This window comes from Choloepus didactylus, chromosome 5 (genome assembly GCF_015220235.1).
Source record: "Choloepus didactylus isolate mChoDid1 chromosome 5, mChoDid1.pri, whole genome shotgun sequence".
NCBI classification, from domain to species: domain Eukaryota; kingdom Metazoa; phylum Chordata; class Mammalia; order Pilosa; family Megalonychidae; genus Choloepus; species Choloepus didactylus.
The window spans coordinates 46,594,870-46,616,274 of record NC_051311.1 but is presented as its reverse complement, the minus strand read 5'-3'; the positions used below and the strand labels follow the sequence as shown (position 1 = coordinate 46,616,274).

The window sequence follows — 21,405 nt, the reverse complement described above, 5'->3', positions numbered from 1 at the left end:
TGAAGGTGTGGCCCACCTCAGCCAGAATAGGTCTTAATCCTATTACTGGACTCCTTTATAAGAAATGCAATTCAGACAGAGGGAGAGAAAGTCACAGGAAGCAAGAAGCTGAAATGGAACCAGAAAGAGAAAGGAGAGACCGGGAGATGCCTCCATCAGGCCTGCCGTGTGACAGAGGAACCAAGGATCACCGGCAGCCAGCCCCCATCCTCGGTCTTCAGGGAGAAGCATCGCCTCAATGATGCCTTGATTTGGACATTTTTTTCCAGCCTCAAAACCATAAGCTAATAAATTCCCATGGTTTAAGTCGACCTATTTCGTGGTATTTGCTTGAGCAGCCTAGGAAACTAAAACAACTACCTATTTTAAAAGCCCACCAATTGAATAAATGGCGTATGAGGAATTTCAAGAAAACTAAACTTGGAGTCAACAGACCTGGGTCAAAGTTTGGCTCCATTTGCCATTCTAGATATTATGCAACATGAATTAATATTTTTATTGAGAACCGATTGTATGCCAGGCAGTTTTAGATGATTGGGATACACCCGTGGAACAGAATAGTTAAAAATGTTGGTCCTGCAGAGGTTACATTTTAGAGTGCATCTGTAGGTATGTGAGAGGTGAACTGTCAATAAACAACACAATAAATAGGTAAATTATATAGTGCGATAGAAGATAGCAAGTGCTATATTAGTACAAAGGGGATTGGGAACGCAAGGGTTGGGGCAGAGGTTGACATTTTAAACAAGGTGATCAGGACAGGCTGCATTGAGAAGTGACACTTGGGCAAGGACTTGTAGAAGATGAGGTAATCAGCCCCACAGAGATCTGAAGAAGGAATTCCAGGCCCCAGAAACTGCCAGTGCAAAGGCTTTAAGGTAGGGTATGCCTGGAGGTGTCTGAAGAACAGAAAGGAGGACTTTGTGGCTGCAGCAGTCGAATCGGAGGTCAGGGAGGTGATGGGGAGGCCACATCACATGTAGTTACTATGGCTGTGTCAACTGAAGATAAACAGTAAGGAAGGAAACAAAGAAAAGACATTTTCAGTGTTTGAACCACATTGTCTTGAAGTATGGATCCTCTACCCCTCTATAGTGAAAATCTGCCACTTTATAGTCTCCTCTCCTCACCTCCTTTCTTCCCTCATTGGCTATTATGGCTCAGGTATATGAGCAAATGATCCAGGTTCCTGGCTGGAGTGACTGGAGAAAGGATGGGATGCAAACCTGGCTATTGAGAGTGATCACTGGAACGTTTGCTCTACTCATTAGGAAAGTGACTGCTCCTTCTGAGATTGCAACATGCAAGGAGCTTGTAAGCCTGGGGCTGCTGAGAGCCATCTGTTCACCATATGGAGATGCCTTGCCTGAGAATGAAGCCACCACAGAGGAAGACAGAGCCTGGGGACCGAGAGAGGGAAGCTGAATTTTTATGTCATTGTTTGAGTCTCCGAATCCAGCTGCATCTGATAGCAGGCCTCCCCCTAGATTTTTCAGTTAGCCCCACAGGAATATTTTGATCTCCAAAACATTTATATTTTTATTACAAATTAATACACTAGCATCATAGATTATGTATTTATTCTGCTCTGAGATTGCTTACGGTGAATCTGTCTCCTTAACTATATCCATCTCTGCCATATCTGCCAGGTTATTTAGATTTTAAACCTGCAGTGTTGAGAAACATGCCCCTGAGTTATAGCTTTATCAAGACATGTCATCCTGTAAGGAGCTGCCTAGAAAACCAGTCAGATGACAGTCAGAAGAAATATCTTTTTTTAATACAAGAGGCAGCAAAAACAAATGCGATTTCCTGAGAGCAAGACATGCAACAGATTTAACAGACAAATAGATTCAACAATATAGGAAGACTTTCTATACAACCATAAGAAAGAACAATCCAACAGAAAATTAGGTAACTTGACAGTCAATTAAAATTATAAATACCTATACACTTTGGTGCTACAATTCCATTCCAAGGATATCTATTCCTGTGAAAGTGTAAATGCGTATGTGTAAGGATGTATATCTTAGCATTTCCATTGTGCACAATGCTGGAAGCGAAGTGAATAACCAATCAATAGAGAAATGGTTGAATAAATTATGGTACATTCATGTTGAGGCATATCATGAAGAAAGATGGGAACAATATAAATTAGAGCTATCTTAGGTAATTTGAAGGGATTTACATGGGGAAATTTGTGTTGTATATGCCTCTTTTTTTTTTTTTTTTTGTAAAACAAAAAATAACCCCATGACTATATATGAACATATATGATTTGTGTATATATATATGTCTGAATGTAATCTGTATTTATATATTTGAATATAACTATGCATGCACACATTACATTATATATAAATTATCATATTAGCATGGAGAAAAATATAGATGATTTCAACCTGGGGTGTCAATATTTATTCCCTAGGAGAGGGATGGGAAGATGGTATTCAGGGTACCAAGAAGGAGGGGGCAAGGGAACAAAATAAAAATTGAAAGGCAAAAAACACACAAATCTTTAAAAGTATATGCTCAAAAGTCTCATGAAATATGAAATGCAAATACGACATATGTGCCAGTTTGAATATATTATGTCCCCCAGAAGAGCCATAATCTTTAATACAATCTTGTGGGGGCAGACTGATTAGTCTGTTGATTAGGGTGGAACCTCTGATTGAATTATTTCCATGGAGGTTGTGGACCTCATCTATTCAAGGTGGGTCTTGATTAGTTCACTGGACTACTTATGACAGCTCTAGAGCAGATCTAGATGCTTTGTGACACTTGGAGATGCTTAGAGATGCTTGGACAGAAGGATGCTTGGAGATGTTGAGCCAAGAGATGAAGCCCAGAGTGTGCCCTGGAGAATCTAAGAGAGGACCTCCAGATGCTTAGAGAGAAACACCCTGGGAGAGAGAAGCAAGGATGCACAGGAGTTGAGAGAGAGGAGCTGAAACATGACCCAGGAGCAAAGGACCAGCAGATGCCAGTCACATGCCTTTCCAGCTGACAAAGGTGTTCTGGGTGTCATCGGCTATTCTTCAGTGAAGGTATCCTCTTGTTGATGTCTTAGTTTGGATACTTTTATGGCCTTAGGACTATAAATTTTTAAACAAATAAACCCCCTTTATAAAAGTCAATCCATTTCCGGTGTTTGGCATAATGGTAGCATTAGCAAACTGGAAAAGATTTTGGTACCACAGAACTGGGATGCTGCTGAGTTTGCAAATACCAACATGTTGGAAAAGCTTTTTAAATGGATAAGGGGAAGATTCTGGAAGAAATGTGAGGAGCTTAATAGAAAAGGCCTAGATTGCTTCAAAGAGACTGTTGGTGGAAATATGGACTCAAGATACTTCTGATGAGACCTTAAATGAAATGATGAATGTGTCATTGCCAACTAGAAGAAGGAAATTGTTTTAAAGTGGCAGAGAATTTAGCAAAATTGAATCCTGGTGTCAGATGCAAGACAGAATTTGAAAGTGATAAGCTGGGATACTTAGCTGAAGAGATTTCAAAACTAAATGTGGGAAATGCAACCTGGCTTCTCCTTGCAGCTTACAGTAAAATGCAAGAGGAAAGAGATAAGCTGAGAACTGAACTCTTGGGTACAAAGAAACCAGAAATTGATGGTCTAGAAAATTCTGGGCTTCCAGAAAGTGAAACCCCAAAGGCTACAGCCCCATGTGAGTACTTAATGAGAACTGGAACCTGACAGCCATTTCAGTACAAGCCAGGATTGGAAATGGAGTTATCCAGAAAGGATCTGTGGAAAGTCCTATTGTCTGATGGTTTTGACCCTGTATGCTGCATGCTAAGCCAACAGAACTTTTGCAAGATCTGTATAGATGGAGCCACTGCCAGTCTGGACTAAAAGGGACAGACTGAAGGAAAAATTTCTTCAGAGAAGGCAGAACCATGGAAGCCAAGATCTGAAGCCAAGAAATCTTGGGCAAGGAGTCCTAAGGCCATAAAAGTGTCCAAACTAAGGCATCAACAAGAGGATGAAAAGAGTGAGTTTTCACTCTTGGAAAGAGTGAGTTTGCCCTGGAGGCAGAGGGCAGGCCTTCTGCCTTGATGCTCAGGAAATGTGCTGTCACCCCAGGCCTCAGAGAGAGTGGAACACATTCCCCAGGGATTGGGGAGACCCTTGCCACCACCCCACTGTTCTGAAGGGGCTGAAAATGTGCCCAGGAAATGGAAGAGAGTCTGGGTGCCACCCCAATGTTTGAGGAGGGTGGGGCCAAGAAGAAGCTTGTGCTGGTTTGGATGTATTATGTCCCCCCAAACACCATTATCTTTGATGCAGTCTTGTGTGGGCAGGAAAATATTGGTGTTGATTGGGTTGGAGACTTTTGATTGGATGTTTCCATGGAGATGTGATCACTCAACTGTGGGCAAGATCTTTCATCAGATAATTTTCATGGAGGTGTGGCTCTGCCCATTCAGCATGGGCCTTGATTACTGGAGCACTATATAAGCTTAGACAGAAGGAGTGAGCTTGCTGCAGCCAAGAGGGACACTTTGAAGAATGCACAGAAGTTGAGAGAGTAGCTGCAGATGAGATACAGTTTGAAGACGGCCATTGAAAGCACAATCTTTCTCTGAAGAAGCTAAGAGAGGAAAAACACCGCAAGAGCAACTAAGAGTGACATTTTTGAGGAACTGCAGCCTAGAGAGGAATGTCCTGGGAGAAAGCCATTTTGAAACCAGAACTCTAGAGCAGACGTCAGCCACGTGCCTTCCCAGCTAACAGAGGTTTTCCAGACACCATTGACCATCCTCCAGTGAAGGTACCCAATTGTTGATGACTTATCTTGGACACCTTATGGCCTTAAGACTGTAACTTTGTAACCAAATAAACGCCCTTTATAAAAGCCGATCCATTTCTGGTGATTTGCATTCCAGCAGCATTAGCAAACTAGGACAAAGGTGGTCTCCTCAATGCGTGAATATGTTGGAGCACTCACTCCAGCATTTGGAGAGAATAGGGCTGCTGTGAAGGCCCTTGGAAAGGTTTGGACTCCTGTTCTTTCAAGCCCCGAGAATAAAGCGTCATTCTATAAATGACTCTCAGACTTTGAAATCTAATAAAGTATGCTCTGCGGGTTTTCAGAATGGTTTCGGACCTTTGAATCCTGTTTTCCTTTCATGGCAATGGGAACGTTTATCCTATGACTGTCCCTCCTTTATATACTGGCAGCAGACAACTTGTTCTGAGTTTCACAGGTCCACAGCCAGAGGAGAGTGTTAGGACTTTGTACTTATCTATATTGTGATGGAATGAAATGTATTTTTGCATTTGGAAAGAACATGTCTTTTTGGTGTCCAGGGGGGTAATGTGCCAGTTTGGATATATTATGTCCCCCCAAAAAGTCATATTCTTTAATGCAGTCCTGTGGGAGAAGACTGATTAGTCTGTTGATTAGCGTGGAACCTCTGATTGAATTATTTCCATGGAAGTATGGACCCCACACATTCAGGGTGGGTCTTGATTAGTTCACTGGACTACTTAAGAGAGCGCCAGAGCAGACCCAGATGCTTGCCGATGCTTAGAGATGATTAGTGATGCTTGGTGATACTTGGAGATGCTTAGAGATGCTTGGACAGCCTTCTGTCTTGGAGAAGCTGAGCCAAGAGATGAAACCCAGAGTGTGACCTGGAGAATAAGAGAGGACCTCCAGATGCTTAGAGAGAAATGCCCTGGGAGAGAGAAGCAAGAACACACAGGAGGTGAAAGAGAAGCTGAAACACAACCTGGGAGCAAAGGACCAGCAGACGCCAGTCATGTGACTTCCCAGCTGACAGAGGTGCTCTGGATGCCATCGGCCGTTCTTCAGTGAAAGTATCCTTTTGTTGATACCTTAGTTTGGACACTTTTATGGCCTTAGGACTGTAAATTTGTAACCAAATATATCCCCTTTATAAATGTCAATCCATTTCTGGTATTTTGCATAACAGCAGCATTAGCAAACCAGACCAATATACAAAGTTTTAAAAAATACAATCAGGGAGATACAAATTAAAAATTTCCCCCAGCAAATTGGCAAATATCATGAAAGTTTTCAATATTAAGTGTTGAAAAGAATGTGGAGAAAGATAATATCTCATACAATATGGAGACCAATTGGGCAGTATACACTAAAATTAAAAAGACAAAAAGACTTATAGTGATATACAAGGAGGTAGTACAGGCATATTAATTGCAACACTGTTGGTAAGAATGAAAAACAAAAAAGAAGTTAAAAATTAGTTAATTACTATGGGATTGAGTAAACAAACTGGCATTTACTCAAATATGCCTTACTTTTCATCAGTTAACAAGAATAGGTAGTTTTATGTGAATTAACATGGATAAATGTCCAAAAAATTTTGATGAGTAAAAAAATTTTTTAACAAAACAAAGCCTCATATATTTTCTATTTATTATTACTTATATTTTCTATTTATGATTTCTATGTATTTGTATTCATGCACCTCTCAGCAACTATGTATCAACTGCATAAAAAATCAAGCATATGGATACTTTGAGCAGAACCAGCAAGCTTGATTAGAACCAGAGGACAATGGTGTAGTATCTCCTAGGCTATGAAGACAAGAAAGTGAGACCCTTGGTGGTATAACCCACCAAGCTGCTGAATAAATATAAAAGAAAAAAAGCCGACATTCACAAACATGATACATTAAATAAAAAAGCAATATGCAGAGTACACATACATGTATATAATAAGGGTCTGAGATGATCCACACCAAACATTTAACAGTGGATACCTTAGCAAATGGGGTGGGATTGGGAATGTCAGTGTGGGATTAAAGACAATTTATCATTCTCCTCTCTATATTTCTGATGTTGAATTTGTTTACAATCAGCTTGAATTATTTTTGAAATTTTTTTATAAAAAGACAAAATATTTCTCAAAAATAAAGAAAGAGAAGGGAGGGAGGGAGGGAGGGTGAATAGGTGGGTGGAAACAAGCAAGCACAGTAGATGGACGTCTGGTAATTCTCAACAGATGATCTGACAGTATTACAAGGGTAATATTCATCATCTCAGATGCCTATTTAGCAATATTTAAGTCTTGTTAATATCTCTTCACAATATTTAAACCTGGATAATAACATAATGAAAGCAGCTGTTATTTCTAATGAGGTTTAATATATGTTAGGCATTTTACACATACACATGATCTCATTTAACAGTATACTGAACCTGAAAGTTACTATCCCCACTTTATAGATGAGGCTTAGAAAGCTTAGGCAATCTACCCCATGTTACTTAGCTAATAGCAGAGGCAGGAAGCAAACCCAGGCTTGCTTGCCTCTAAAGCAAATGCTTGGGTCCACACACCAAAAATCTCTTGCTCAGTTACCGAGTCTTTGGATGAAGCCCACAGCTCAGTATGTGGCAGTCGCCAGGTATATTTTGTGCAAAGAAAGCTTTATATAGACGTGAAGCTGTGAGTAATACTGCATTTATAACAAAGGAAAAGCATGTGTTACCTGAGAGCTGGAATTGCAGGGGAAGGCACAGCAGAAGAAAAGGCAGTGGGAGATAGAGAATGTCCCATGTCACGCCTGAGCAGAAAACTGAGGATTTTCTGAATGCAGATTATGAAACTGTCATTGTAGGAAGCCACAGCAATAATTAGGAAGTTCAATGTGAAGAAACTGCTCTTATTTTCATCATTCTAAAAGCTGAACATCTGATAATTTATTTATGCATTTCTTTTCTTAACCATAAAGTAATGAAGTCTCCTGGTAGAAACCAAATACATCTTGACTTGGTGTGTGTGACAAGTTTACCTTTCAGTTCATGGAGGATGTAAGAATATTCTTCTGGATTTAATTCACTGTCTGGCAATATGTACATGACAGAAACACTAGAATATAGGGACAATTTTGTCTTGGAATCTTCCATAACAAGAAGAAAATTATAGTGGAATATGTTGATTGGGAGTTTTAAAAAAATATTAAAAGTTCCAAGAGCCCCATGAGCTTATATGCCTTTTCTGTATTTTTTTTCCTTTAAGTAAAGATAAACTGTAGTAAGTATTCAAACTTAAAAAACTTGTCTTGATCATCACTGAGCAATTCAGGCATAGATTATCAACAGGTATCTTTGAAATCATAAACATGGTTTTCTCTTTTACTTTAAGATAATGGGTACAAGGTAAAATCTCATTAGGTCTCAACCATGCCCATTAAAGAAATGATTTTTAATTAACCCATTAAACTCATCAGATTTAGGATAATAATTTATAAGCTTCACTTTTGTAATAAATTTCAGGTATATTAATTGTTCCACTTGAATAGACAATACAGATGCCACTCACTTGTGGGCACAGATAAATTCATACTTCTAGGTCAGAAAATTCTGTTTAAAAACATAAGCATTTCTTACAATGTCATAGAGATCACTGTTTTTCTTAGCTTTAGAGATGACAGTCCAGGTTTCTGAAGATTATTGGGAGCATTAAAGAAGATAATATATGTGAACATGTATATAGCACAAAACCTGGCACAAAGTAGGCACTTTAAAAACTTGTTCTTTTATAAGAGAACATCTATTTCTGCTTTTACAGATGCTAACTTTGAATTTTTTTGAGAAAAGAGAAGCACAATGTCTGATTAGAGATTTTTAAAAGAAGTTATTCAGAAAAGGGCAATCAGAAACGGTAAAATTTAGATTAAATTAGTCCAAACATAGAAAATGAAATAAAGGATGGCCAAAGTGTTCTGTCTTTTTAATTTAAGTTATACTGTAACTTTAGAGCAACAGAATAGAAAATAATGAGTGTTTTTATAAAAATAATAAATACAGATTATTAATTATTCAAGCAATACAATAAGTGCAAAGTAAATTAAATTACTCAAAATGACTTGAAATGTCATTCCTCATTAATAACCAGACACATATAAACACATATTAAGAGATAGACAGATAACAGACAGATAAGGTGGAAGAAATTATATAAAAATGGAACCATGATGCTCCTGCTAATTTTTTAAAATAAAAATCTTTACCTTTAATTTTACTTAAATTAACAGATGAATAGAAAATGAAATAAAACTGCAGGAAGTGCTGAAATAAGAGTTCCTTTACCACAAGAGAGATTCATCACTTAAACATACAACTATGGCTAAGAAAAAAGATTTTGGCTTCCTTCCAGAGACAGGAATAAAAAAATATGCTTTAACCAAAAAAGTATTGATTGACTCTCTGCCGTGAAAGGTTGAGGGAAAAGGGTTACACAGTGGACTTCTCAAGGGTGCTTGAGGAAAGTATGAATCTTAATTGAACTTCTTGCAATAGCAACTGAAAAAATATATCTCCTGGAGAAAAATGAGGGTCTAAGTGCTGCTATGTACCAATGACTGCTCCCAGGAAATCCTCAGTACACTGTAATTGATGGTTACTATACACCCGCACTTTTTGAAAAGCAGTTAGATTAAGACTAGGTAGGTTTGAGAATGTCCACCATGCCTCCAGCTTCTGGTAATGGCTTCCGGGTTCTGGTTAAGTTCTCTCTTCCCTTTATCCCCACCCCCACCCCCAGCCTAACGATGGTAGAGACTTGTTGATTCTGGATTCCACTCTCCTCCACCCTCCCATTTCCTGACGGGCCTTTTAGTTCTTCCATCATCTGTACAGTCAGTGCCCTTGTATAGTTAACATGTCCTATATTCCAATCCTGAAAATTGTGTTCTTGGTTCTACTATGAATATTAAAGTAATATAACTGGAGTGTCCTCCTCATTTATATAAACATAGGTGTGTAGTCAGCCCTTGCCCTTGGGGATAGGATGTGAGAGGATCTTTTATTTATAGGGAACGCCCCTCCCAATGGCACACAGAGCTGGGGGTGGGGCAGGAAAGCAACTCCCTTAAGGAGCTCCAGGGCCTTCCAGCTGAGTTACAGAAACCTGTTGGGTTAGTCCAGGGGCCTTTGACCAAGATCTGTTCTCAGGTAAGTTCACTGGAAACCTCGAAGGGTAAATCACTATGAAGGAGGGAGGAATCTGAGCTGGGGATCTGGGTACAGTATAAGGGCCTATTCAGAGTTGAGATTTCAAGGGGTTGGTCAGCTCCAGCCCAGTGTCTGGCAGAGGCTAGAAGCATCTGAAACTCACCTCCACGAACAGTATGTGTAAAGCCCAAATAAAAGATACATTGGTATTCTGGGCAGCACTCTAGGCCTTCACAGGCTTCATCAAGACAAGCAGCAAATGGTTATCGGACTGCTGGGACCAAGTTCCATAGGGATTCTGCATGTCAGCAGAAAAGTCAACGGGGCTGCTGGAAGGATCACCCTTTCCAGATCTTCCCTGTTCTGGCACTGGTAACAGAACGGACACCCTTTAGAATGAGTACACTCCAGGAGTTGGGGATATTGGATGGCAGGAAGCCTCAGAAGGACAATCAATATTAGACATAGTGCTAGTAAGATGAGGGCTTGAGTAATTGGAAAAATAAAGAGATAGAATACATTTTTATTGTAATAGGTCCACGGATGGTATCTGTTATGCCATCTATTCCTTACTAGATCCTGATGAGGTAAGTAATTATTCTCTCAGGCAAAGAGGCTGAAATACTTTCAGGTTGTAGCGCTCCAGTGTGCCAGACTCCAAAGCTCAAACTCTTGCTACTCAGCAACATGGAGGGTGACTACAAATTTGACCAATTTTTAAACCAGGGTTTTCTGAAAGAAAAGACACACACACAAACACAAACAAACACACACAACACCTTACACGATAATGTACAAAGTTTCTTGAATTTAATGCTAGCATCTTTATGCACGAAACATAGTATTTTGTGTTAGTGCCTATCCTCCCCCACTCCACCCTCACAGAAGCTTTGTATTTATTGCCCCATCTTCCTATTCTGACTCTTCCCTGAGCTCTTGAAAAGCCAATTTATTCTTCTTATACAGTTTCAGCTCAAACAAAGTCCTCAGAGGAGTCTTCCCTAACTACCCTAATGAAAGTAGGCCTGTCCTTCCAGTTTTACTGTCATATTTCTTCATTTATTGATTATATATTAATTATCACAATCTGTAATTGCTCATCTGTTTTATCCGTCTATCCAACCAGTGCATAAAGCCCCATAAATGCACTGATCTTGCCTGCCATGCGTATGGCTTTATTCTCAGTGCCTGTCATACAGTGTGAAAATAGCAGAGATCCACAAATATTTGTAGAATATATAAATTAATGAATAAATATATGAATGATACATACCAAAACCTTCACAAGAGAAAAGATGACCTAATATACTAGTGTTAACCCTAGCAATGCATAATATGAGGCCAGTTTTGTAAGAAGAATTCCCATTTCCTCAGGAAGATTTAATTTGGCTTTATTTAAATTGTAGCAATCAAGTCATCACCTTAAATCAGGCAAGAAGATGAGCGTGAATGTACTTTTCAATGGAGGGAACAGGTGGAAGGAAATAACATTTATTTATTTATTTATTTATTTATTTTTGTTAAGAGTTTCATTCACATAAGCTGTCACATTTAATTTATACAACTAAACTGTAACAAAGAAAAGCATCTTTACCTACATTATTATATACAACAAACCTCAAGTTCACTCAAAAAATTTAAACATGTTGCCCAAGAAGATCTATTTGATTCTAAATCCTTTGCTCTTTATATTCATGAGAACATAGTAGATTATTCAGAGAGAGGAATATCATTGGCTTGGCTGAGGGCTTAGATGTGTGAGAGAAAATTGAGAGAGTAAGGCTGAAAATAGGTTGTCTTAGTGAAACCAACTTTATGAAAGCTAATTTGTCATGGAACTGTTTTCTACAGGAGTTAATTGTTACCAGACCTGGTTAGTATGCAAAACAACCACTAGAGAGTTTCGGATTTGAATTTTTCTAGGCAATAATCTTATTAGGGCATAAGGTCCTTTCCTGTTAGTAAGCTTTGTTGTTACAGGGATGGCCAAAAATAGAGTTGGAATAAATGGGGGACTTGTTTTGGAAGGTTAAAAGGGGAATAAGATTTAGAGTCTTCATTGCTTTAAAGATTCCTAATTATTCTAATTAGAATTATTGTTGTTCTATGCTAAGAAATTTGACAACCAAGTCTTAAGTTTAACTTTGCCACTGAACTGATGGTGTCTTTTTTTTTTTTAATAACTGGATTTCCCAATATCTTGATATTTCATAAAACAAGAAACCTAATGTTATATCTTGTCTTTGCATTGAAGGAGATTTCTAAAATACTTTAAAGGTGTGAATGGCTGATATATCGATTATAGTCCACCCCTCTAAAAATAACTAAACTAGAAAATACCTGAATATTCAATAAAAAAGGAAACAGTTAAACAAATTATGGATAATATATTGTGACTAAAAATTCTAATTAGGAAAATAAGGAAAAACATAAAAATGATGTTTTTAAGCAGAATACAAAATAATAGTATATAATTATAACTAGCAAAAATGATGTATAACTATGGAAGAAGTATAAAGGTAAAAAGTGTGATGAGGACATTATGGGAAACTACAAATATTCAAATATTTTAATGTCATTTTTTTTTTCAACATTGGTTTTACAAATAATAAAAACTGGCAATGTGGAAAAAGTTATTTCCATATAGTGCTATGTGGACATTCACAAGACTTCCATTAGTTATATAAGTATAGACACATACTTTGTATTCCCATTGCCTAAATAGTGCCAAGAATTTCACAAGCACCCAATAAATTTTAGAAGGATGGAAGGATGGATATATGGACAAGTACCCTGAAAGAGCGATAGAAAAGTGATATGCTAAGGGAGTTCATTTCTTTATCATTTTTATTGCTGAGCAAATAAAAAATATATAAATCTGTGCCAGTTTGTATATATTATGTCCCCCAGAAAAAGCCATATTCTTTAATGCAATCTTGTGGGGGCAGATTGATAAATCGTTTAGATTAGGGTGTGACCTCTTGATTGAATGTTTCCATGGAGATTTGACCCCGTCCATTCAGGGTAGGTCTTGATTAGCTCACTGGAGTCCTATAAAAGAGCCCACAAACAGAAGGAGCTCAGTGCTGCAGCTGAGGGAGATGTTTTGGAAAGGGCCATTGAAAGCAGACACTTGCTGATGCTTTGAGATGCTAGCCCAGAGTTTGCCTCGGGGAAGCTAAGAGAGGACAAAATGCCCCAAGAGCAGCTGAGAGACACATTTTGGAGAGACACTTGGGAGCTGACACTGATGTTTAGAGATACTTGGAGATGCAGACAGGACATTTAGCTAGGAGATGAAGCTCAGAGTTTGCCCCGGGATACACTAAGACAGGACCCACAGGCACTTAGAGAGAAACCTCCTGGGAGAAAGAACCAAGAATGCACAGGACCTGAGAGAGGAGCTGGAACACAACCCAGAATCAACAGATGCTAGCCACGTGCCTTCCCAGCTAACAGAGGTTTTCTGGGTGCCGTCGGCCATCCTTCAGTGAAGGTATCATCTGTTGATGTCTTAGTTTGGACCCTTTTATGGCCTTAGAACTGTAAAAACTGTAACTTAATAAATCCCCTTTATAAAAGCCAATCCATTTCTGGTATTTTGTATAATGGCAGTATTAGCAAACCAGAACATAAGTCCTAAAGAGAAACTACAATTTAAGCTTTAACTCCCTATTTTTTACCCTGACCCTGTCCCTTGGCAATCTAGATTCTAGATTCTGACTCTCTATGTGTTTGCTTATTCTAATTATTTCACTTCAGTGAGATCATTTAATATTTGTCTTTTGTGTCTGGCTTATTTCATTCAACATGATGTCTTTAAGGTTCATCGATGCTGTGGCATGTATTATGGCTGAATAATATTCCATTGTGTGTTATACTACATTTTGTTTATCCATTCATCAGTTGATAGACATTTGGGTTGCTTCTGTCTTTTGGCAATTGGGAATAATGCCGCTACGAACATCAATCAGTGTGCAAATATCTGTTCAGAGTTTCTATTTGGGACAATGGAAAAGTTTTGGTAATGGATGGGTGGTGATAGTAGCACAATATTGTGAAATAATTAACAGCCCTGAATTATATATTTGAATGGGGTCAAAAGGGAAAATTTTAGGTTGTCTATATGGTAGAAGAATAAAAATTTAAAAAAATCCATGGAAATGCACAAAACAAACAGTGAACCCTAAATTAAACCATGGACTATGGTTAGTAGTACAATTATAAAAACGTCATTTCAGCAATTGTAACAAATGTTCCACACTAATGCAAGGTGTTGTGAATCCTATATTTTATGCATGATTGTTCTGTAACCCACAACTTCTCTAATAAAATATATATATAAAATATGTAAGAGTGTGTGTGTGTGCATGTGTGTGTGTGTGTGTGTGTGAGTAACCACATCACCTCCCCAGCCCTCCCAGGTGGAAAGGAATTCCAAGCATGCCAGCACTCAGGCCTGAGGGTCCAGAGCACCACTAGTGGCTCACTCAGTGTGTGTACTCCCCTTCTTCCTTGCTAGCAAAATCCTGATTTCTTCAGACAGACAAATGCCCCTTTAAAAATAATTGACTCCTCAGACTCCCCAGCAGAGAGGGTTGGGCATGTGATCTAGTTCTGTCCATTTAAATATAAGTGGAAGTTAATGGTTAGGGATCCCAGAAACTAAATTATTTCCCCAATTAAAAGGGACATAGCAGGTCTGTCCCTTCCAGCTTATTCTATCCTGTGTGTAATTAATAGTGCCTGATGTGGCCATCTCGTCACTGCAACTGTAAGGAAAAAATCAATGCTCCCAGATAGGAAGTAGAGAGAGACAGAGACAGAGAGTGAGAGAGAGAGAGAGAGAGAGAGAGAGAGGGAGGGAGGGAGGAAGGGAAGAGAGGGAGGGAGGAAGACAGAGGGGGATGGAGGTAGAGTGCCTTGGACATCATGGATTTACTGATATTGGCCTGTACTACCTATTCGAATTTCATGAGAAAAATAAACTCTTACGTGGTTAAGCCACTATAGTAAGGCTTCTGTTAAATGTGTCCAAACACAATTAGTCACTGATTCAACAAGTCACCTCAAACTCAAAATATCCAAAATTAAACTCTTGAGCTCCTCTAATCTGTCTTCTCATTGTCTTTCAAAACCCAATAAATGGCATACCTGTCTCTCAGACCAAATGTCTTGACTGCTTTTTTCTTCTCACTCCATATTCAGTCCATTGGCCAAGGCTTCTGTGTCCTACCTTTGAAGTGAATCCAGAATCTAACACCTTCTCACTAGCTCCATTGCTACCACCCTTGTCAGAGTCACCATCAGCTCTCGGGTGGTCTATTTCAGGAGACTCCTGATTGGATTCCTGCTTCAACCCTTGCCTCCTACAGTCTATTCTCCACCATCAATCAGTGGGTTCCCTTTGAAATGTCACATCATGTCACTCTCTGTCCGAAATCCAAAAATATCTTCCATCTCATTATGAATAAGATCTAAAGATCTATCCATGGTCCTTAGATGACCTACCTCCTCTTACTTTAGCCCTCATTCACTTGGCTCCAATCACACTGGCCTCCCTGATGTTCCTGGAACATGCCAAGGAGGCCTCTGCTTTAGGTTTTCACCCTTGCTCCTCGCTTTGCTGGACAATCCTCTAATCACAGATGTTATGGTTTGAATTGTGACCCCCATAAAATATGCTGAAGCCCTATAACACCAGTGCCTGTGAATGTGATCTTATTTGGAAATAGGGTGTTTGCAGATGTATTCAAATAAGATGAGGACATACTGGATTATGATGGGCCCTAATCCACTATGACTGGTGTCTTATAAGAAGAGCAGAGACATGGGGTAAGGCCATGTGAAGACAGAGGCAGACTGCAGTGATGCATCTACAAAAAAAGAAGTGCCAAGGATTGCTGGCAAAAACCAGAAACTAGAAGAGGCAAGTAAGAATCTTCCCCTATAGGTTTCAGAGGGATCATGGCCCTGCTGACACCTTGATTTCAGACTTGTAATCTCCAGAACTCTGAGACAATAAATTTCTGCTGTTTTAAGCCACCTAATTTGTGGAACTTTGTTACAGCAGCCCTAGGAAACTAAGACAACAGATACCAACATGGTACATTCCTCACTTCCTTCAGGTCTCTTTTCAATTGTTACCTTACCAGAAAATCCTTCCAAGCTGGCCGTTCGCTTGTTTTCACTCATATCAACTCCCCATTTTTCTCTCCCCTGCTCTGTGTTGCAGGGAACTGTATTTTCAAGGGCCTCTTTTCTCCCAGCTTCTAGTTGGTTCAGCCATTGGGAGGCAGGGGTAAAAGATTGAAGGCAGAAATAAAGGAAGAAAGAAGAAGTTGAGGTATGTGTCTCCCTGCTTCAGGCTGTCTCTCTGGCAATGATGCGCCTCCTCCAAAACTCCAGCTTCCACCACATAGCCCCTTTCATCTGTGGTCCCAGGTGTTCCTGGACCAGCTAAGCCTGGCTCCAGTTTCTACCAGGTGGCAACAGTGTTCGAGTTCTAGTAATATCAACACCTCCCTCTGTTGGTCCTCCTACTGCTAATCTCCTGTTTACTTTACTGTCCCCTGTTTGGTTTTTTAGTTCTTCCATCACCTGTATAACCAATCCCCTCTATTAAATTCCTTTGTTTGAAATGCCAACTAAATCTAACTAGACCTGACTGATATGCCTTCCCTGACTACCCTAAATAAAATAGTCTCCACTCCCTTCCCTGTCACTCTCTACTTAACCTGCCTTATTTACTTGTCTCCTTAATTGCCCATTCCCTCTGCTAGAATATAAGCTTCATGAGAACAGGACTTTGTCTGCTTTCATCTCTGCTATATCCCTGGTGCCAGAATGCTGCCTGGTACATAGTAGCTGCTCACACAAATAAATGATCTTTCGTTTACTTAAGCAATATCGATAAGCACTCTCTATGTTCCAGGCATAAATGCTAGAGATAGAGAGACAAATTAAACCAGTTTTTACATTAAGCTGATTGTTGCTTTGGTCATAGAAGGGGATGGCAGCAAGGACCCAGCCCCTCTTGCACTTTAGTGCATTTTCCTTATCCTATTTTTGCTTTGTGGTGATTCTAAAACTTAATGGAAAATTACTTGTATTAAAATGGAAGCTCATTGAAGAAGGGAGTCAGATCCATTTTTTAACATGAGTTAGAACTCCTGCCAGGGCAACAGACACTCACCTGACTTGAAGAGGGATCTTGGGCACCTTCTTAGAAACCTTGAATCGGCCTCTGTCTCCACAAGTGTCAGTGAAGTACACTCCAGCCACACTTGTCACCTGGTTCCCGGGGAACCTGGACAGCACCTTGTCATGGCCATGTTGACTGGCCCAATACCAGGCTTGGCCCCCGATGAGCAAGCCCCCTCCATGCTTCACAAACTGGATCAGCTTTTCTGTCATGGTATCACTGTAGGCATTGATGCAGTAAGCCCCCAGGGGCTCACCTGGTTCTGTCCCAATCTGTGCCTCTACTCCACAGCTCTGAAGGATGTTTACTAGTGATGCCAGGGATGGGTGCACTCCAATGGGAGCCCCAGGGGAGGGACAGAGCCAGCCCACAGCATTGAGAAGAAATGGAGCCAACCCGGCATCCATCAGGTAGCCCTCATGGGAGACAATCACTAGGCGCCCTTGGCCATAGGAGGAGGCAGCAATGAGAACCTGGCCCTTGTCATTCACCATCACTGGGAAGGCGGCCTCTCCAGTAAGAAGGAGTTCACAGGGGATGGAGCCTTTCGGGATATCCCAGCTTGTCACTCCATCCATGAGGGCCTCGAAAGCAGCAGAAGGAGTGGTTGCCATGGCTCTATCAGCTGCTGCAGAAGGAAGTAAAGACCCAGCTTGGTTGGCAAATCAAAGAAATGAGTGAAAAACCACACAACTGAATGCAGTCATTCCAAAAACATTTATTGGATTCCCCACTTGCGCCAAGAACTGTTCTAGCACTGGGGGTACAGTGAGGAACAAAACAGGCAAGGTCCCTGCTTTCATGAATCTAATATTTTTAGAGAGGGAAAGACAATACATAAATAAATAGATAAATAAAAAGATAAATAAAATACATCAAGTAAAAATTACTATGATGAAAATAAAATATGGTGATATAACTGGAGTGACTGGAAGGCTACTCTAGATTGGGTGAAAGAAAAGGCCTCTATGAGAAAGTGACATTTAAGTTGAAGCCTGACATTTAAGCTGAAACCTGAAATGCTGCAGGAGAAGAGCATTCCGCAAAGGGAAGCACTTGTGCAGAGTCCTAAGCCAAGAAGGAAATTGGTTGATTAAAGAAGGAGAAAGAATTATTCTCCAGTGTGTCTGGAGAGTAATGGGCAGGGAGTAGAAGCAGGAACTGAGGTGGAGTGTGGGAGGGGCTAGACCTGCAAGGAGGGGAAGATCATGGCTAGTTAAGTTAATATGGAGGAGATGACTTAATATTTTCCTCCTCTGGACAAAAAGGTCAGATGACCTGTCAGAAGCTGCATTTGTGCTCACAGCCTCAACTAAGTGAGTTGGAAATGCCTCCCAATGATCACATCTGCCCTAACTGCTGAGGTCCCCACCTCTATTTGGATATCATTCTGTGCTTTTTGGTGTTTTTTAGTTTGTTAACATTCAGTATGTTTAAAACTGAGCTCATTATTCCCTTCAAGACAGCATTCTCTTGGGTAAATTACTTAAGCCTCAATTTTCCTATCAATAAAAAGAAAATAATACATCCCTTGGAGAATTATTTTGAAGATCACGAGAATATACATTAAAGTGCCTTGTCCAGGGTCTGAGACACAGTAAGCATCAAGAAAATGTTACCCTTTCTAGGCTCCCCAAATGACTCCCTCAGCCAACCTCTGCCTTCAGTGGCAGCTGTGGAGGACTTTCCTGTGCACTCAATGCCTTGTCATCTAAAACATCACCTCTGTGTCTGAGCCAGTGGGGCCCCCTGCAGGGGCACAGGGGCAGCCCTGAAGCAAGGGTGAGTTGACACCCGTGCATTCCAGAGTTCTTAGAAGAACACCAGTTGCCCATAGTGGTAAGCTGCTCAATAACACACACTTCATTGGCCTTCTCTCCTTCCTTGTCTCAGTCTCCTCACTTCCTCACTCTGGCTTTCTGGGATCACTTTTCAGGTACACTTTGGCCCTCAGGTCCTTGTATCAGGCTTTGCTCTTAGGGAGATTATAAACTAAGATATGGACTCGTTGGTCACATTTGCCTCCTTCTTCTCTCCTGTTTCCATATACAGCCAACTGCCAAATTGTGTCAATCTTCTTTCACTTTATCTCTCAAATATCAGTCCCTTCAGTCAACATTCACGTCTGGAGTAAACCAATCTGGTTTCTTAGTCCCTGGGGTTTATTCTTATCTTCAGTCTTCCTGAAGCCACCCAAATTACACCCTTTCCCTAATGAGAATCGTCAGATTTCATGGAGGCCCAATGTAAAAGCTGAGTGCTCCAGGCAGCGCCTGGCAGAACCAGACATTTTTTCCATGAAACCTCTGGTAGCCTTGGTATCCCTGAGCATGCCCTGTATTTTCTGTAGCATTCCATTTCCTTCTTTTTCCCTCCCTTCCCATCTACCACCTCTTTCTTAACATTCACGAAATTCACAAAAGGTAGCCAATAGCCAGCTGGAGCATGGAGCATGTGGGTAGGTGATTTCAGCTTTAGGGTTGAGTAGTGGAAAACAGCAGTGAAGAGAGGTCAGGAAATCTGAGTCCAAATTCTGCCACTACTTCCCTCTCAGATAACAAGGGAATTCCTTCATTCCCTGAGCATCCCTAGTTTTACAGGAAAAGGAAAAAAAAAAGAAAAAAAAAAAAAAAAGAAAAAAGAAAAGAAAAGAAAAAACACCAAAAAACAGGAGATGAATAATATGTCATTTGAACGCTGACCCTATACACACACAACTTTGTCAAATCCGTGACTCACAGGTTCTGAGAAAGGAGAGAAATGTGTGTTTTGGAACAAATAATGCCAGAATGGTGAAACAAAAACAAAACAAAACAAAAACGTAGACTTTAAGAGAAAAACAGACAACCCGACTGCCGGCATGGCCTCAGGAACGCTTCTGCCACCTTGGGGGCGCACCCAGTGTCTCCCCTGCTCCCGCAGGCGCTCGGCCACCCCAACTTCACCCCCCGGACGCCCTTGGAGAGGAAAACTCACGTTTTGGTCCTCAGGGTCACCTCGGGACGGGTTCGGGCAGCCGGGCCTTCTGCGGAGGGGGAGAGGGGGGCTGCCTGGGACTGGGGCGGCGGGGCGGAGCAGGGCCGGGAGCGGGGACGGCGCCCGAGCCACCTCCCCGCGTCCCTCCTCCCGGCCAGCCGCACCTAGGGCGGCGCCGCGCGGCTCCCGGAAGCGCCTGCCGGGTGCCGGCCCTGCCTTTCCCTCGGCCTGAAGTCGGCTTTCCCCGACCCTATGAGAGATCCTGGGATGCAAGAGGAAGGGAGTGCTGCAAAGTTGCTGTCACACTTGAGAAAAGCAAACTCCAAGTCTCAAATCAACCAGATTTGGGGCAAATAAACCCCCAACAACAATATAAGCCACAGCGGGCTTCGGTTGTCGCGCAGGGGAGCTGCAGCTGCCGCGGTTCCCCTAGCCCGGCTGGCGACTGAGTTGCAGGCTTGTCCCCTGGTGGTGAACACAAGCCCATGCACCAGTGTGGGTGAAGATTGGCGGCCATCCAGGGCACTCACCTCAAAAGAATAAACTGACATTTAGGTCTGCGGGTATACGTAGGAATCACGCCCACTGATATTTTTGCCTAGAAGTAAACCTGCCTGTTACATCACCAAAATAGGCAGGTCCATGAATGGCTGTAGAAATTAACCCAAAACTACAGAGTGGCTGCTGGTTGGATTTCTACCTAAGAGGGTTGGGAGGTGAAACTCAAGGAGGCAAAGGGGTCTAGAAGGTTTGCAGTGAGTCTGCTTTTGCACAGATTTGCATAAGAAATATATTATTTTTACTTCTGTGGTGATGTTTTGGAAAGAGGGAACGGATAAGAGGTGAGTGTTATGATTTGAGGGTGATTAGAGAAAAGAAAGTTTTAGCTCAAGATTTTTCTCAAGCTCCCCTTTAGTGGTGTCACTGTTATAGATGTAAATCATCTCATGTTATATTAAGTTAGCAGATGTGTCCAACTACTTTAAAAAATAGATTCATAATTATCTCTCTATAAGCGTTATTTAAAAGCAGCATTTATTCCTGCAAACATCCTCCCTGCATTTTAATGTGTAATGGACTCTTCATTCAACGTCTCTTCTGTCTCAGAGAAAAAGCTTCTCAAGGTCAGTCTCTTCACTCTAGCTCTTTAAGTCCACACTCTTTACAACGGTAGTGCTTCCTCCAGGATCTCATTGTCCAGTACCTCCCTCCTTTGTATTTTCATTTCATTTATCTCCCTCTGATTTCTTTCCTGGAC

The 21,405-nt window shown here is 40.9% G+C and overlaps 1 protein-coding gene across 5 annotated transcripts in view; it reads right to left on the bottom strand.

Annotated features, from left to right (window-relative positions):
* Positions 1 to 20,571, bottom strand: part of LOC119533972 (TRPM8 channel-associated factor 2-like) — a 32,779-nt gene extending 12,208 nt beyond the window's left edge. For 2 of the 5 annotated variants that reach the window (XR_005216935.1, XM_037835943.1), the window contains exons 1-2: positions 20,148 to 20,571; positions 17,163 to 17,799 (exon numbers count right to left, since the gene is read on the bottom strand). Coding sequence is in view for 2 of the 5 variants with exons in the window: in XM_037835943.1 (XP_037691871.1) it covers positions 17,163 to 17,785 (623 nt within the window). In the remaining 3 variants the exon portion in view is untranslated. Of the gene's footprint in view, positions 1 to 7,500; positions 7,561 to 16,119; positions 16,264 to 17,162; positions 17,800 to 20,147 lie in introns of those variants that run through there. The other 3 variants (XM_037835944.1, XM_037835945.1, XM_037835946.1) reach the window with 3 other exon arrangements.
* Between the last annotated feature and the right edge of the window lie 834 nt (positions 20,572 to 21,405).